The sequence below is a fragment of the Pteropus alecto genome, unplaced genomic scaffold (genome assembly GCF_000325575.1).
Source record: "Pteropus alecto unplaced genomic scaffold, ASM32557v1 scaffold42, whole genome shotgun sequence".
Classification (NCBI taxonomy): domain Eukaryota; kingdom Metazoa; phylum Chordata; class Mammalia; order Chiroptera; family Pteropodidae; genus Pteropus; species Pteropus alecto.
This window is the reverse complement of record NW_006434825.1, coordinates 429,670-445,738: the sequence shown is the minus strand read 5'-3', so window position 1 is coordinate 445,738 and position 16,069 is coordinate 429,670. Positions and strand designations below refer to the sequence as shown.

The 16,069-nt window shown below is 45.3% G+C and overlaps 1 protein-coding gene across 1 annotated transcript in view; it reads left to right on the top strand.

The window, feature by feature from the left end:
• PLCG2 (phospholipase C gamma 2) overlaps nucleotides 1-16,069 on the top strand; it is a 137,222-nt gene that overhangs the window by 61,930 nt on the left and 59,223 nt on the right. The window contains exons 7-14 of the mRNA XM_006909701.3: nucleotides 1,050-1,133; nucleotides 5,429-5,472; nucleotides 6,990-7,062; nucleotides 11,076-11,177; nucleotides 11,912-12,030; nucleotides 13,819-13,904; nucleotides 15,131-15,251; nucleotides 15,717-15,885. Of these exons, the coding sequence (XP_006909763.1) occupies nucleotides 1,050-1,133; nucleotides 5,429-5,472; nucleotides 6,990-7,062; nucleotides 11,076-11,177; nucleotides 11,912-12,030; nucleotides 13,819-13,904; nucleotides 15,131-15,251; nucleotides 15,717-15,885 (798 nt within the window). The remainder of the gene's footprint in view (nucleotides 1-1,049; nucleotides 1,134-5,428; nucleotides 5,473-6,989; nucleotides 7,063-11,075; nucleotides 11,178-11,911; nucleotides 12,031-13,818; nucleotides 13,905-15,130; nucleotides 15,252-15,716; nucleotides 15,886-16,069) is intronic.

The following is a 16,069-nucleotide window of genomic DNA, read 5'->3' as shown; positions in this document are numbered from 1 at the left end:
CACCCCTCCATCCACCCATCCTCTTTCCATCCATCGTTAAATTGTTTACATTCTTGTATAATTAAGCTGTTGGTAGATCTGGGCATGTAAAGTCACTCCAGGAATGATGAGGCAGAGTAAGCCAGGTGGGGATTTTCTGAGTGGTGTAAGGTTGGAGATGATGTAGATGCCAACTCTTGTCAAGGAACCCAACAACACTCCATCCCAATAACCCTGGTTAGAGGACTCACATGACCATGTCAGCAGCAGCCCCAGTCACAGGATTCCTCAGCTGAAAAAAGTTCATTTATTTTTGTACCAATGAGCTTCTGGAAGAGTTAATCCACTTTGTTATTTATCAAGCCATAATTTGACCTGACCCCATCATTCCAACTAATTCAAAAAGGCAAAAGGAGAGAAGGGTGGAGATTGAAAGAAGAGAGATGGGAGAAGCATTTTACCATTGATTACCACTTAACTGGAATTTTGACCTTTATCAAGCCTTTACTGAGCAGATGTTAGGTAGAAGTTATCTGGTTCATTTTCAGGGACGTTGTAGGAGGTTAGTGATGGTTCTTCCATTTTACAGACGGAGAAACTGAGGGTCTGAAAAGGTCAAGTAAATTGCCCAAAGCCATTAAACAATTCAGGGGACAAGCCTTGACTGGAGTTGAGCTCTGTCTAATCTAAAAGTTCGGTTAGTTTTCTTATGCTTTAAAAAATGACCTGTATGTATATACCCTCTAAATATGTCTGCACTTGAAAGTATTTCAAAACCTCGCCTCCCGCAAAGGAGGGGTTCTCATTATGGCTCTTGGAATGCTGGTCCAGACACTTCCCTTTCGAAGGTCAAGGACGGGTCATACCTGATGGGGTCCCTCGTGGGTATATTCTCCAGGCAGATAAATGCAGAAACTTGTGGACAGTTTGTGTTTAGGGGAATGCCAGTTAGATTTTAGGCGATGTAGTAAAAAAGCCATTCGATTTCTGTAAGTGGGGAGGAGGCATTCTTGTGGTGGACACCAAAGATCGTGTGGTCACTTTTTTTTTTTTTTTTTTTGTATTTACAGGAAATAGGCGCACACAAAGATGAACTCAGCTTTGAACAGTTCCACCTCCTCTATAAAAAGCTTATGTTTGAACAACAAAAATCGGTAAGATGATTCTCGAACGAATGATCAAATGATATTTTTGTTTCCCGTGTTTCAAAGTCCAGCACATCCCTAACAAAACCAGTCTCTTCTCTAGGCATGGCAATATAAAGTGGGAATGACGGTGACATACCATTTTCATCTGTCACGTTGGCAAAAATTTTTCAACGTGATAGAGCTATGGGAAGAATGTGGGGAATTGGGCTTGCATGTCTTCTTGGTGGGAACGTGAATGGCTTTAAGGCTGACAGAACTTTAATCTGAGTCTATTAAAGTAAAAAACCTTCAACTAACTCTATTATCTCATTCTGGAAGGAAATTTATCGAATTATTAATAGTAACCATCTCTGGGTTGAGGGAGTATGTGTGTGTGCCTTCTTTTTATACTTTTATTGATTTTTATGAGAATGTATTCATAACAAACATGCTATTTTAAAATTAAATTAAAATTAAGTTTTAAGATAATATGCTGTTTAAATTTAAAATACATTTTGGCCTGACAGTGGTATTTTGGGGACTCTGTTTTAGAGAAATGAAAGCACTAGAACCTAAGAGTATATTACCAGATTGTTTATTGCAGCATTACTTATGCTGGCAAAATACCTGGGTGCCATCCGAATGCCTCTCAGTGGAGGAATCGCTGGGTAAATTATGATCCATTTATACTACGCAACATTATGCAGCTGATTAAGAATTCCGAGTTAGTGTGTTTCTGTTGATCTGGAAGGATGTTCATGATATTTTGTGAGGAAAGCCATTCACCGGAGGAGCTAGGTTTGATTTTTTGTGAAAGCAAAACAATACAATATCCTCGTTTATATTGTTTGTATGTTTTTTATGAACAAGAGGAAAGTTGGGAAGAACACATGCCTCATATTTAGTGTTGATTTTGTGTGTGTCCTGGAGGGGTTTGGGAAGACGGCCAAGAGAGATGATTACATTTTTCTTTGTACACCTTAATTTTCTTTGACTTGTTCCAAGTAGTTCCATTACTTTCGCCAAAAAAAAAAAAAAAGTCCCATAAAGCATAAAGCTTAAAAAGTAGGACATTTGGTGCAGTGCACACAGCACAGTGCCTGCTGGGTGGTGTGCGTGCCACAAACGGGAGCGGCTGCTGTTACTGTGGGGAAAGGGCTTTGCAGGTGGCAGAGCTGAGAGGGAGCAGAGGGTATGTGGGGCTTGGAGACAGATGGGTCATCTGCTTTCTCCAATCAGCTGTGTGATCTTAGGCCAGCACTGACCACTCCTAGCCTCAATCTTTTCATCTCTTTAATGGGGGTAGTGATTCCTCCCCGCACCCCTCCCTCGCCCTGGGCTCTGGGGAGGAGTGAACGAGGGACTTGGGGTTAAGAGTGTAGGCATTTTTCAGTAATGTGTGTGAAAGTCACTAGAAGACCGTTATAACTGCCTTCTGCACGCGCGCCTGCAGGCTAGCCGCAGGGTGAGGCTTCTTGATAGGTGACTACAGGCTATGGGAGTTTGGATGTATCTGGGGTAGAGAAATAGACAGCATTTCTTATCTGTCTAGATTGGAGAAAATACATTATTTTATAGAGTAAAAAGTTCAATTACAGTGCGTTCACTTTTTCACATGTTTATGTATATAATTAGTTCTCTGTTTGCCAAATAGAGTAGAAAGATTGTAGGCTTTGAGAGTTGAAGGCCTGGGTTCCAGCCCCAACTTGACCTCTAACTGACCAAACGATTTTGGGGAAAGCCATCTTTTACCTCCTTACTCAGCCTCCCCTATGAAATGAAGGTATTATATCTGGTTATTAGTTATAAAACTTCTAAAACTGTATAACTCCCCTTCCCCCTTTTATATGAAAGCTTAATAAAAATAAACATGCTTCATAAAAGCTGATCAGAACAAGAACACTTTTAGGTTAAAATCTCTAACTTTGATTTATAGTCAGGTCCTTGAAAACAATGAAAATATTTAGGTGGCAGTGTACTTCTGAAATATTTAGGTGGCAGTGTACTTCTGAATAATGACAATTGCTGTCATATGCAATTGACCAGGATTGAGAAAAGCTTGGTTTACTCAAGATACGTGGTTGCAAATAACAGTTTTTATGATAGGTTGCCTTGAAATTTCAGGACGCTGTATCATCAGACAGAAGGCAGGCAAAACTTGTGAATAAGGTGTGCACAAAAGCTATTTCACCTGTCAGCACAGGTTAACCCACTGATGGTCTCCTCTGTGATAAAATTTTACAATAAGATATATTTCAGCCTGCACTTTTCATTATGGTTCTTTTTAAGGCTAATGTGTGCGTGTTTGCGAGGAAAAAGGGAGAGAAAGAAATTTGGGTCAGATTTCTGCAGAATTCCTGGTTCCTCTGGGAGTAACCCACATTGTCCAGTTTGGAGGAGAAAATGTGTATACCAGGAGTTACCCTTGGTAGCCAGAATGCCAGATTCAACCTACATTCGATTGTACGTGGCCTAATGGTTTTAAATGTTCTCTAAATGAATCACCTACATTTAAAACTTGGGAGGTTTCAGATTAAGATCCAGATTTTTCGCTTCTCTTGAAAAAAATTGAGAGATGGCTACCTGTGGATCCTGAGTTCCCTGTGGCAGAAAGGAAGCATGCATTCTCTGGTTTGCCCCAGCTCCTACTTTCTTCCCAACTTTCTACTGATTTATGTTGCCTACCAACCCCTAAAGACTTCTTGGGTTGGCAACCTCTGATCTCCACCGTTGGAGGGTACAACTTTCCCATTTGCGTGTATATTAATTCAATGCCTTTGAATTTGAATAACAAAGCCTCACACTCTATAGATAGTTACTGGCCATCTTGAGAAAACTCACTGCTCTTATTATGTAGGTAAATGAGACCCTCCCAACTGTTATCATATCATTTACTTGCTGAGCTCTCTGAGGAAAGCATTATTTGTGTGCTCTTAGGGGGCTCACTTGCATTTCTTGGGCTCCTTGGGGAGGTAGGCTGGTTATGGTTATTGATGATCCCCAGGTCTAAATCTAGGGAGTGGGTTCCTGCTCATCGGTAGCTATAGGTCTCCAACTTGAGATTGCCAGTTCCTCTTTTTGTCTAAACACCTGCTTATGTTGCTGCTCTCAAGCCTTAGAGCTTTCAAAAGTTTGGCTGCAGCAGAAAGATAAGAAATGTAATTCCACGTGTGTCCCCCTGGCGAGGGCGCATACCTCTAACCAGGCTGTAATAACGATATTATGAATGCAGGTCAGAGCTAACACTTCTTAAGTGGGAACTCTATGCTGGGTGCTGTGCTGAGTGTCTCACAGCCCTGTGAAAAAGGTACTGTTTTTACAGATGAAGAAACAGAGAGGTAACTTGCTGGAGCTAGTAAGCTGCGGAGGGTTTGAGTTCTCTTTTGCCCACCTGCAGTGCCCAGCCACTGCATTTAATTTGTAAAACTTTGGTATTAAGGGAAATTTCAAACGTATACAAGCAGAGTTCACAGGGTAACAAACCCCATGTAGTCGTCAGCCAGCTTCAGCAGTAATCAGCTCGTGGCCATCTTGTTCCATCCATGCCCTCACCCATTCCCTCTTCTCGTGTGGTTTTGTATAAATCCTCCCTTAAGTATTTTAATCTAATACCCTGAAATATTAAGGATTTGAAACGTAGCAGTGAGGAGGCAGGGAAGCTGGTGTGTTCACTGGTGGGGGTGCCGGTTGGGACAACTGTTTTGAGAGCCAGTTGGTGGCATCTACCAAAGTTCAGGGGCACACCTCATGTCCGGTGCTTTCCCATCTAGGAATCTACCCAATGGGAATACTGGCATGAGCGGGCAAAGATATATACAAGGGTGTTCTTGAAAATACAGGATGTAATAGTAGAGAATCGACGATATTCATGTTATGGAGTCCAAGGTGGGTTTTCAAAGTAATGAGGCAGGACTATATTTGAAGTTGTAGAAGAATATAAAAAGCTTGGAACAACAGCAAAAAGTTGGGAGATGTGGACGTAGAATGAAATGATAAGATAGACTAATGTCTACAAAACAAATTCTACCAGGAAACCTATGAAATTATTAGTAGTAATTTCTTCTCAGGAATAAGATTATGAAAGAGCTGAGGAAAACTTTTCTGCCTTTTGCCTCATAGGTTTCTGTTATATTTGAATATTTACAAGTCGCACGAATCACAATAAAAATTTTGAACAGGAAAATATCTGTTCAGTTGAATTAGTAAGTCACACAATATTACAGTGATAATTTTTAACCCCCCCAAAATCTGTTCATTTGCATTAAGTGGCTTGACGTCTAAAGTTCTTATTTTGTGTGTTTTCCTTTTATTTTCTGTTTCAGATTTTTGACGAATTCAAAAAAGATTCCTCCGTGTTCATCTTGGGGTGAGGCTTCTTTTATGGGCTTTTGTTGTTTTGGGTGGCTGTGCCAGGCATTGATGCCCTTGCGGGTCCGCCCAGCCAGCTGGCTTCCGGGGGTCCTCCTCTGTGTCCCCCTTATTGGGAGATTGGCCATGCTGAGCCTGTGGGATGAATAAACATAAACAGTAGCAACGGGGTTCGTGGCATTTGGGAGGGTGGCCCAGAAGGTTCTATAGAGAAGTCTACATGCCTGAGGACTTCCTTTCCTGGAGTACACGTCATAGAACATGACTGGTTAATCGTCTTTTTTACACAAATTAAAACAATGTTAGTTGCCAAGTGAGTTGGGGGGTATTCCTGGGTAAGCAGGTGTAAGTGAATTAAAATGAGTTGAAATATATAAAGTACTTCACATGGTGTGTGGCAAGGGCCTACAAATAGTAATCATGATGTTTCTAAAAAGTAGTGCTGCAGGACTTGTCAGGACCTTTCCTGTGGTACTGGTTCTGCATTTGGGGGAGTTGGAAAGTGTTCTGTGCTTCTCAAGCCTATCTGCCTGGGAGAGATCTTTGCTGAGGAGTTAATAGCACATGGTTTGCGGCATGCTGACCTGGGCCTGATTTGCAGAACCAGGTTTCAATGATGTGGACAGTTTGGCAGTATTCCCTCTGTCTCTTTCTAAAGCAGGAACCCCAAGACTTCAAAGTATATATAAAACGAATCAGATTTTTATGTAGTATTTTTTACGAAAAAAAGTAGTGTTAGATCATGAGGCCGGTTAGCAAAGGTTAGAAATACACTCATAAAAACAATAGGCTTTTTGACCCTGAGTGTTTAATAATGGGAGAAAACTTAAAGCATGTTTTATCTCCTAAATATTAAAAAGACCTCTCTCCCCAGTCCTCTGCTTGTGCTACCAGGCCATCTGTCAGCAAGCTGCTGGCTCAGGTGGAGGCTCCCTTTATTCAGGGTGAAAGATTCCTCGTCTCAAGGGAAAAATTTGTTGAGGGTCTCCCAACAGCGGGCCTCTGCTCACTCCACGTCCCCAGCCTTGCATGTTCCAGCTGCTTCTCCCCATTCACCGAGCCTGGAGGGCTTCATGTAGCCCCTGCCTCTATTTCAGAATGTTTGATGGCCCAGCAATCTCTGGATTATGGCTTCTGGGGACACTCTTTGATGTGGCCCAGTTACTTCTCCGGCTCCCTTAAATGCTGCCACATCCAGCCGTACCAAAGCGTTTTCTGTGCACACGCACGTCTGCTCTCTCTCCTTCCCCCGCTTCCCCTTCTTCAGGACCAAACTACTTGTGGGCAGCTAAGTGCAGATTCCAGGGCTGCCCTCTGAGGTTGCGGCATTATTTTTGTATCTTCGTAGGTCAGGGATGTCGTCTAGGTCACTTTTGTTTTCCCATTGGCCAGCCTGCACCTGGCATCGTGGAGGGACTTGGCAGGGTGTCTGGGTGGCAGGCTGCCTGGCTGGGATTACCTCTCGACTGTTGAAACGTGTTCCTCTCTAAACACCCTCTCTTTCCCCGAGGGCAGCAACACCGACCGGCCGGATGCCTCCGCTGTCCACTTGCACGACTTCCAGCGGTTTCTCTTACATGAACAGCAGGTGAGAGAACAGCAGGGTGCGGGGACCTGTGGGGAGCTGCCTGGACAGTCGCTCAGCTTCTTCCCACCTGCCACCTGCCTTCACCTGGCCATCTGTTGTCAGGAAACTGTTGCAGTCTCCCTGTCCGATGGTGCTTTGGCATCTTAGACTCTGGAATGAGAACAGCCTCATGTTAGTTCCTTTTCAAGGCGCACAGATTGGGGAAGGGTGAGGGTGAGAGCCCTCCAAGGCAGGTGGCGGTGAGGGCCTGCAGGTGACTGTGTCCTCACCTGGCTGGCTTCTGCTCTTCCTCCTGGGTCAGCTTAGGTGTCACCCCCCGCCCCCCGCACCCCGGGAGCCTTCCCTAACTGACTAAGGTAGATGAACCTGCCAGATCCTCTAGGGGATATAATAGCACAATTGTCCTTAAACAAATGACATGGGGGAAGTCTCCCGCAGTGTTTGCATGTGGGCTCCAAGCTGGTAGCAGAGTCAAAGGAGTTTTGTGCTGGGCAATGGTTTTCCACTGGGCAGTTCTGTCCCCCACGGCGATGTCTGGAGACAATTTTGATTGCCACAAGTGGAGGGGCTGCTAATGGTATGTAGTAGACAGAGGCCAGGGGTGCTGCCCAGCATCCTAAAACACACGAGTCAGCCCCCCACAGTAAGGAATTACACAACCCCAAAAGTCATTAGTGCCCCAACTGAGAACCTGAGTTAGGCGGAGATAAACCTGAGATCCTCTTACTAGCTGTGCAACCTTGGAGAGGTAGTTTGACCTCTTCATGTCTCAGTTTTCTCTTTAGATGGGGATGAGAGCCCACTTCTCAGAATTGTGGGGGTTAGAGGAGATTGTATTGATCCCTGTGTGTATGTATGAGTATGTGTCTATGTGCAGAGTCACATATCTATTTAAAAGTTTTATTTATATCACTGGAGTCTTAGTTACATTTTTTCTCTTTAATTTTTTGTTTGTTTTCAGTAGACTTTTTTAGAGCAGTTTTAGGTTCATAACGATATTCAATTCACTTTGTACAAAACTTTGTATTACAGAATATTTCAAACATGCGGGAAAGTAGATAGGCCATGTATCATCACTTCGATTTAAAAATTATGAGCATTTTGCCCATTTTATTATATCTGTCATCCATCTCCACACCCACATGTCTTCCTTTCCTTTTCCCTGTTCATTTTTTTGCTGTAAAATTCGAAAGAAAACTGCAGACAGTGCAGCATTTCACTTGTAATATGTCAGTATGTCTCTTTTATGAAATGCTCTTTTTCTAAAAAACCTAACCATAACACTCCATTTATACCTTACACAATCAGCTCTGCTTTCTTAATGTCATCCAATACACAGCCTATGTTCAAATTTCTTTGATTGTAGAGAAAATAACGAACAGAGACGCACACTTTGCACAAGGCCAGCCACACGGAGGGCACAGCTTTTTTAACGCGCTAAGTGGTGACCAAGGACATTGAGGTGTCCTGCTTTCCCCATGCGGAGGTTGAATTTGAGCGATGAAGAGGAGGCTTATTTGCTCAGCCTGAGCCACCACCGAGGGGAAGTAAAATGAAGGAGGTCAATGAATTCTCTTGGGCACCATAATATGCTAGGCACCGTGCTGCCAGGACAGTGAAGCAGACAGAGAGGCGTATGGTTTTTTTTTTTCCCCACCATGCTCTTCTTTGCACTGCACTGATTTACTCAGTTTCGTAGGGAGCTACTGAAGTGTTAAACAAAAAGCTTTCATGGCCAAACGCTTTTCTGAAAGAAAGGGTTTATGCAGCCATATGCCGACCAGGAAAGGACCAGGCCCTGGGCGTGCAGTCTGCAGCACCGGCTGCAGGGCTCGGTGGAGAAGACAAACGTGCAGCCGTCCTGGAGTGGACGGGCTCTTTTATAGGAACAGTGTGGGGAAGAGAAGGGTGTTTTTGGAATTCTTGGCTGTGATAAAAGGGGGGGTGGGAGGAGGTGAAGCAGGGCTAATTCTGGGATAGGCGGAGTCCGTAAGGAGGAAGTGTTTGTTCCTCGGGATTGGTGGGCAGCAGTCTGGGAAGTTCATGCATAAGCAAGAAGCGGGGATGCCTAGTGGTCGATGGTGATGGGTGGTCAGTCGTGCCTGGCACTTGGTGGTGCCTATTCATCCTCTTTAGATCATCCTGGAAATAGCCACCTGCAAGTTAATTCAGCATTTCAAAATAACAGTCAGGAGTGTAAGCAGTCTTTTATTGGTTTTGCCCTGAGGTTGTTAACTGATTAACCTCTCTTGTCCCTTCCTTCCACCCCTTAGTCTGACATCTCAGAATTTCCTCCTCGTCAGAAGTAAAATGGCTAAACTGTTGGGGACAAGTAGCCTTATGTCCTAGAATTTACCACCTAGTGCTGGTTAATTTTGTTGCAGGGGAGAATGGCAGGCTTTCCCTATCCTGGCCTCAGGGCTGGGCTGCCCTGTGAGATCAAGGATATGGGCCAGGAGCAAAGTACGGGAGCTCTGCACATGCAAGACAGCGCATGAGCCTCTGTGTGAATGTGCAGTGGGAATGGCAGACATGTTGTCAAGGGTGGGGACCCTGAGCCATCAGTCTGGCTGACCCTTAATGTCCCATGTGCCTAGTGCTCTGTCGGGTGGTGGCATGAAGCAAAGCTAGTTATCTAGGACATTTGTTTGGGATGATGGATGCACATATGTAATATAATTACTGCAGCAGTTGGCGTGCAAATTAGTATAAGTTTTCCAGAAAGCACTTTGGCAATATGCAATTAAAATGAAACTTTTAAAAAAAGATTTGTATACCTTAAATAATTGCCCTCCTAGAAACTTACCCTAGGGAAATAATGGCAGCATTTTTAATAGAAATATAAACTTGGAACCAATCTAAATTTCATTAGGAGACTGGTTAAATATGCCCCAGTTGGCCCTGGGAGAGATGGGTGACACTGTAGAAATGGGGTTCAAAGGAAGACCCCAGAACTGATGTGCTTGAGTTAGTCTTGGGCTCATTGATGGGTCAAGTTATTTAATGACTTGAAGCCTCAGTTTCACCATTTATGTGATGTGGAGAATAATATGTACTTCCTGGGATTGCATGAGTTCAAAATGAGCTACAATGTGAAAAAGATTTAGCACAGAGCCTGACATACAGTAGTAGTCCATGCCCAGTGTTGACTGCCGTCACCATTTATTATTCCTTTCATCGTTATTCTTATCATTTTTATTATTATAGATATCTAGCACAATACCCCACACCAAGTTGATTCATTTTTTAACCCCCAGACTATTTGCATTTTAAACTCCTTTAGGCAAAATATTTCTTATTCCCAGCCATCTAGTTAGATCAGCTAAGTACAGATGCTTTTTATGCACAATCTTTGTAGAAGTAAAGAGGAAGATTCTGGCCTCCTGGGGACCTCTGGGCTTGCCAAGGCCTTTGCATTAAGTATCCTGCAATTTGAGTTTTGTGTTTCAGGATTCAAAGATTGGAACACCTCTGTATTCAAATGGACTGGCTGTTCCCGTTTTCTAGCTGTTCTGCGTCCCTTATCTAAGTAGATTTGTGAGCATTAACAGCAAGGCTCATTGTTGATTTGAACGCACATGCCAGGGAGGCCGTTTCTTCGCCACCTCATTCGTAGCTGTCCTTCAGCTCTTCTTTCATGCATCCTGGTCTGTCCGAGCCTTCTCGTCCAACCACACCCACATCTGGTAGCACATTTGCTTTTATTCTTAAAGGTGGAGGTTTTAGAATATTCGGAACCCAGCAAACATTAGTCAAAGTCGAGTCCGTGGGTTTTGCCTAATGAATACTTGCGGTTTTAGGGTTTGGAGAGGAACACAATAAAGTTATTTTATGTTATGCGTTCTCACGGAAACTCTGCGTGGATCCTGTGACTCCCATGCAATGGACGAGGAGGCACAGAGAGGGTAGGTGACTTGCCCAGGGTCGGCCGGGCAAGTCATCCCAATGATCTGGCGTGGCTTTTTTGCTAGTCCTCTTTTTTGGTGATTTCTTGCTCTCTTTGTTATTCTAAGGAGCACTGGGCTCAGGATCTGAACAAAGTCCGTGAGCGGATGACCAAATTTATTGATGACACGATGAGGGAAACTGCCGAGCCCTTCTTGTTTGTCGATGAGGTGAGTGGGCTCATTGTGACCAGCTGGTTTTCTTCCAGGTAATGAATTATTGCAGCCTTTTCTTTTTCTTAACTCTCTCGACCTTGTTGCCTGGGTGTGTTCCCTGATTTAGCCACTAGAGGGCATCTGCTGCTCGGGAGCGCATTATAAGCATAACAAATTCAAAGGTTTATGGGACTGCCTGGTCCCTGTGCTGCTGAAAATGGTTGCATTTGGCCCTGAGTGAGGCAGCAGGGGAGGTGAGCCTGAGGGAGAACTGGAAGCTCCTGTCTTCTGTCAGGTTGTTCCCAGAAAGCAGAATGATATCCCAATGTCACTCAGCCTTCTGTCTTTTTAAAACAGGGGTCTGGAACTGGGATAGGAAATTTCCTGTTTTTAGATGTTACGATGCTATTAATGTTTTGTTTCTCAAGTTGGATGGTGGGTTCACAAATGTTCATGGTATTATTATGCCTTAAAACTTACATATGGGAAGCATATACTCTCATAGTAACATATGTTAGGATACGCATTAAAAGGGAAAACATTGTATAGGTCAACGAAATGTGTCAGTACAGCGTGTTGCTATCTGAGTCTCTGCATTGACAACCTGGGTGAGGGAGGCTGGAGACCCTCTGTTAGGTTAATGTATCAGCTGCTATTTCCTCGTGTTGGCACAGGCCAGAAAGGACCAGATACCACCCACCCTTAGCTTCATCGTGATGGTCTCATCTTTGTGTCTGTGACTTCTCTAGTTCCTCACATACCTGTTTTCACGGGAGAACAGCATTTGGGATGAAAAGTATGACGTGGTAGACATACAGGACATGAACAACCCCTTATCCCATTACTGGATCTCCTCATCACATAACACGTGAGTTTTGCCGCCAGCCTGCGATGGGTCGCAGATGGAGGGGAGTATAGTGGGTGTTCCAGTGCGCTGTTCTGGCAAAGCATGTGGGAAGTGGGTGGAGTTCAGGGCCATGACGCTTAGATCAGAATATATAAATGCTTCTGGAAGGGGTAGGGGAATGCACCTCTCTTTCCCAGTTGGTGTGGCTATATTCCCTTTTCCCGTGCCCCTAAAAAGCTAATCAGCAAAGCTGGTTTTCATGGTTTGGGCATCTCAGAGTAGCCACAGCAAAGCAATTTAATTAATAATTGAACAGATATTTACTGAGTGTCTGCCCTGTGCTTCCTGGGTACTGGGAATATAGCAGTGAACAGGGCAGGACAGGGCAGCACTGTTCTCATGTGCTTGGAGGGGAAAAGGCTTCCTTTGAATCTTAACAGTGGACAGGAGTTGGTGAGAGGAGAACAGGTGGCCAGGTGAAATAAAGGGTTTCAGACAGAGGAATAGCATGTGCAGAGGTCAAAGGGCAGGTGGTACTAAGAGGGGTCTATTAAGACTAGACTGTAGAATCGGTAGTGGGGGGTGTATAAGTGGCAGGAGAGGAGGCCGGCAGGGTTAGCTTGAGTGGAATCTTTAAGTGACAGCAAGGACGCTGGGAGCCACCGAGAGAGCAACATGCTCAAATTCACATCTTTGGAAGATTATCTTAATTGCAAAACAATAGCAACAAACAAACAAACAAAAAACAGAATAGACTGGAAGAGAAAAATGATGCTGCACTCAAGTTCCGATATTTAGTCTGCCTTATCAGGTGAGAGGGTGAAGGCTTTGGATCACGGGCACCCGGAGAGCTGTAGATTGGTGGTTTCCCAGGTGTCATTCCAGGCTGGAGTTGGCGAGAAGGCCCTTAAGCTTATCTCCAGGCATTTTGGAAGGTACAGTCTTTTCCAGCGGCAAATTCAAATGGACTTCGTAGTTCTCTCTTCCTCACCATGTCCATTGATTTAAGAATGGTGAATTCTACCAAACCCAGAAGAGAGTTAAGGAACAAAAACTCTTACAAAGAGGGACATGAGGAGAAGAGGAGGAGAGTGCATAAAATATGTATTTTTAAGTATGGCGGACAGAGTTCAGAGCATAGCACATTCCACCTGTTCAGCTCCTGGCTTCTGATATCGAAATGATGGACCTTCTCTGCCCTGTTTAGACTGAGGGCCAGTGAGCAGCCATGAGAGGATCGTTAATATTTCATCTGCCATTAATATCACTCTTGCCACCCTTTGACCAAGTTCTTCTCAAAAAAACACTTGGTCTTGACCGTACACTTGGTTAAGCAGTGAACAGACAGACCGTCAGATCTCCCCCCACCCCACAGACACATGCCGAGACACAAACACACCAGCCTCAGCGTGGTCTTGACCCTCTCTTCCTCACCATGTCCATTGATTTAAGAATGGCGAATTCTACCAAACCCAGAAGAGAGTTAAAGAACACACCAGCCTCAGCGTGGTCTTGACTGCTCATTGCCAAGTCGTCAGCAGAGTGTTGGTGCCCCCTACAGGCCAAGAGCATAACTCACTCCCTGGTTGGAGAGCCTGGAGGAGGCTGGTGCTGGGAAACCTTGTGGCTGTTTAGGGACCTCTGCTTATTGTTCACATCCTGTGATTGTGGCCAGAGTCTAAGGTGTGGCCACCTGATGGCATGTGTCTGTCCCAGATCATAACCAGGAAGAACTCAGGCCTGGGGAGCCTTGGGCTCAGGAGTTCCCCAAAGACCCCCTGAGATGCAGGCCCACCTCCTCTCCTTCAGGTACCTCACAGGTGACCAGCTGCGGAGTGAGTCATCCACGGAAGCATACATCCGCTGTCTGCGCATGGGCTGTCGCTGCATTGAGCGTGAGTAGGCTTTTCCTGGTGGAGATACCTCCTACAGCAAATTGAGAGAAGACTTGGAGTTATTGATGCTTTTTAAAAAAAAAAAAAAAAAAAAAGACAATAGTGAGGATGGAAGGGACAGCCTGAGAAAGAAACCAGGTGCCTGTGGCGTCTGGCTAAGGGATATAGCATCAATAACAGGGACATTACTCGAGAAGAATATTGTCCCCAAGACAGGGAGTGGTGTTGAGCCTGGCTGGGTGGGAGCCACAAAGCCTTGGGTGGTAGTTTTAGACATCCAGAAAGGGTCCTGATGCGATGAAAGGCCTGGGAGGCCAGTAGCAAAGGTGGCTTTACTGTCCTCTGCTCTCCCTTGGTTTCTGTCTGGGCTATTTTTAGAAGAAAAAAAAAAAATGTCCTTCGTGTTTTTGCAACTGGCCCCGCCATAGAAGCCATCCTGACCGTTCTTGTCATAATTGCTCACAGACACCCCAGCACAGGTGATTCCAGGTGCCTCGATGTGCCCAGGAGTCAGCTGCTTCCTCCCTTCTCCTCTCCCTCCCCAGCCTGGCTTGACCACCAGAGGCTCATAGGTGTATTGGGCTGAGAAAAAGCACAAACCACTGATTTAGGCTCCGATTTCATAAAAAACATTCAATCATGGTATCAAATTTTAATGGCAGTTTTTCCTACAGATTATTGCCTAATTTACTTTTTTGTCCCTTGGGAAAGAGCAAATGTGAAGAAATTAAGTTTGAAATTGTCAGCTCTTGTCACCTTTAGGGGAGGAAGATAAGAGGATGTTCACTTTCTATATAATCCAGTTCTGTTTGAGTATTTTACTATGAACCTTTAAGAATAAATTTTCACATGCCGTGGATTATTTCTATTAGCAGTAGTAAAAGCAAGCCAAGGGTTAGACAAGTGAAATCAGAAAATAAAACACAATATATATGTTTTTAGAAAAGAAACATTTAAAATAGTTTCTTTTGGACAAATACATTGCATTACTAAGGGACCTTTAATTAAACAACCCAAATCCTCCCGTAACCACACAGGTAGCACATGTCCTCATGTTGGTGGCCCCTGAGAGTAATTATTGAGTTTGGCCTCTACATTCTAGTAACTGAGCTGGCGTGGGGGTCAGGGCTGATCTCACGGCTGGCCTGGCAGGGCGTACACCATCAGTGCACTTGCGAGGTGGAGGGCGATGGACAGGTGGTGAGGCTGCACGTTTCTCCCTCCAGTGGACTGCTGGGACGGGCCCGATGGGAAGCCCATCATCTACCATGGCTGGACACGGACCACCAAGATCAAGTTTGATGACGTCGTGCAGGCCATCAAAGACCATGCCTTTGTCACCTCAAGGTCGGTTGTCTGATTTCCAGGTGGTTCACCTTTAAGGGGAAGCTAAGGTTAAGCAGTGAGCAGACAGACGGGCAGATCTCCCCTCACCCCACAAACATACCACAAACACACAAACACACCAGCCTCACGTGGGTCTTTGAGACACAAACACACCAGCCTCACGTGGGTCTTTGACCACTCATTGCCAAATCCTCAGCAGAGTGTTGGCGCCCCCTACAGGCTAAGAGCACAACTCACTCACTGGTTGGAGAGCCTGGAGGAGGCTGGTGCTGGGAAACCTTGTGACCTCTGCTCCCCTTTACGGAGCTGACCTGCCCCCTCTGCGAGGCAGGCGCAGATGGGGTCCCTAGCCGCTCGCTCTGCTAGACAGTCACAGATGGGTTCCCCAGCTGCTCGCTCTGAGAGGCAGGCATAGACGGGGTGCCTGCACCCCACTCGCTGAGCCAGCCACCCTGCTGCCCACAGCTTCCCTGTGATCCTGTCCATCGAGGAGCACTGTGGCGTGGAGCAGCAGCGCTACATGGCCAGAGTGTTCAAGGAGGTGTTTGGCGACTTGCTGCTGATAAAGCCCACGGAGGCCAGTGCCGACCAGCTGCCCTCGCCCACCCAGCTGCGCGAGAAGATCATCATCAAGGTAGGCGGCCTCGGGCTTCTGTCATTCATTTAGGAGAGCCACCGGCTCAGGGCACAGGTTCCAGGTCCCACTGCCCAGGTTCACACCGCTCTCCTTATTAATCCATGACCCTGGGCAAGGTCTTTCATCCTCTTGGTGCCTGTATGTCCTTGCAGTCTTGGGAGGGTGGAGTGGGGGATTATAA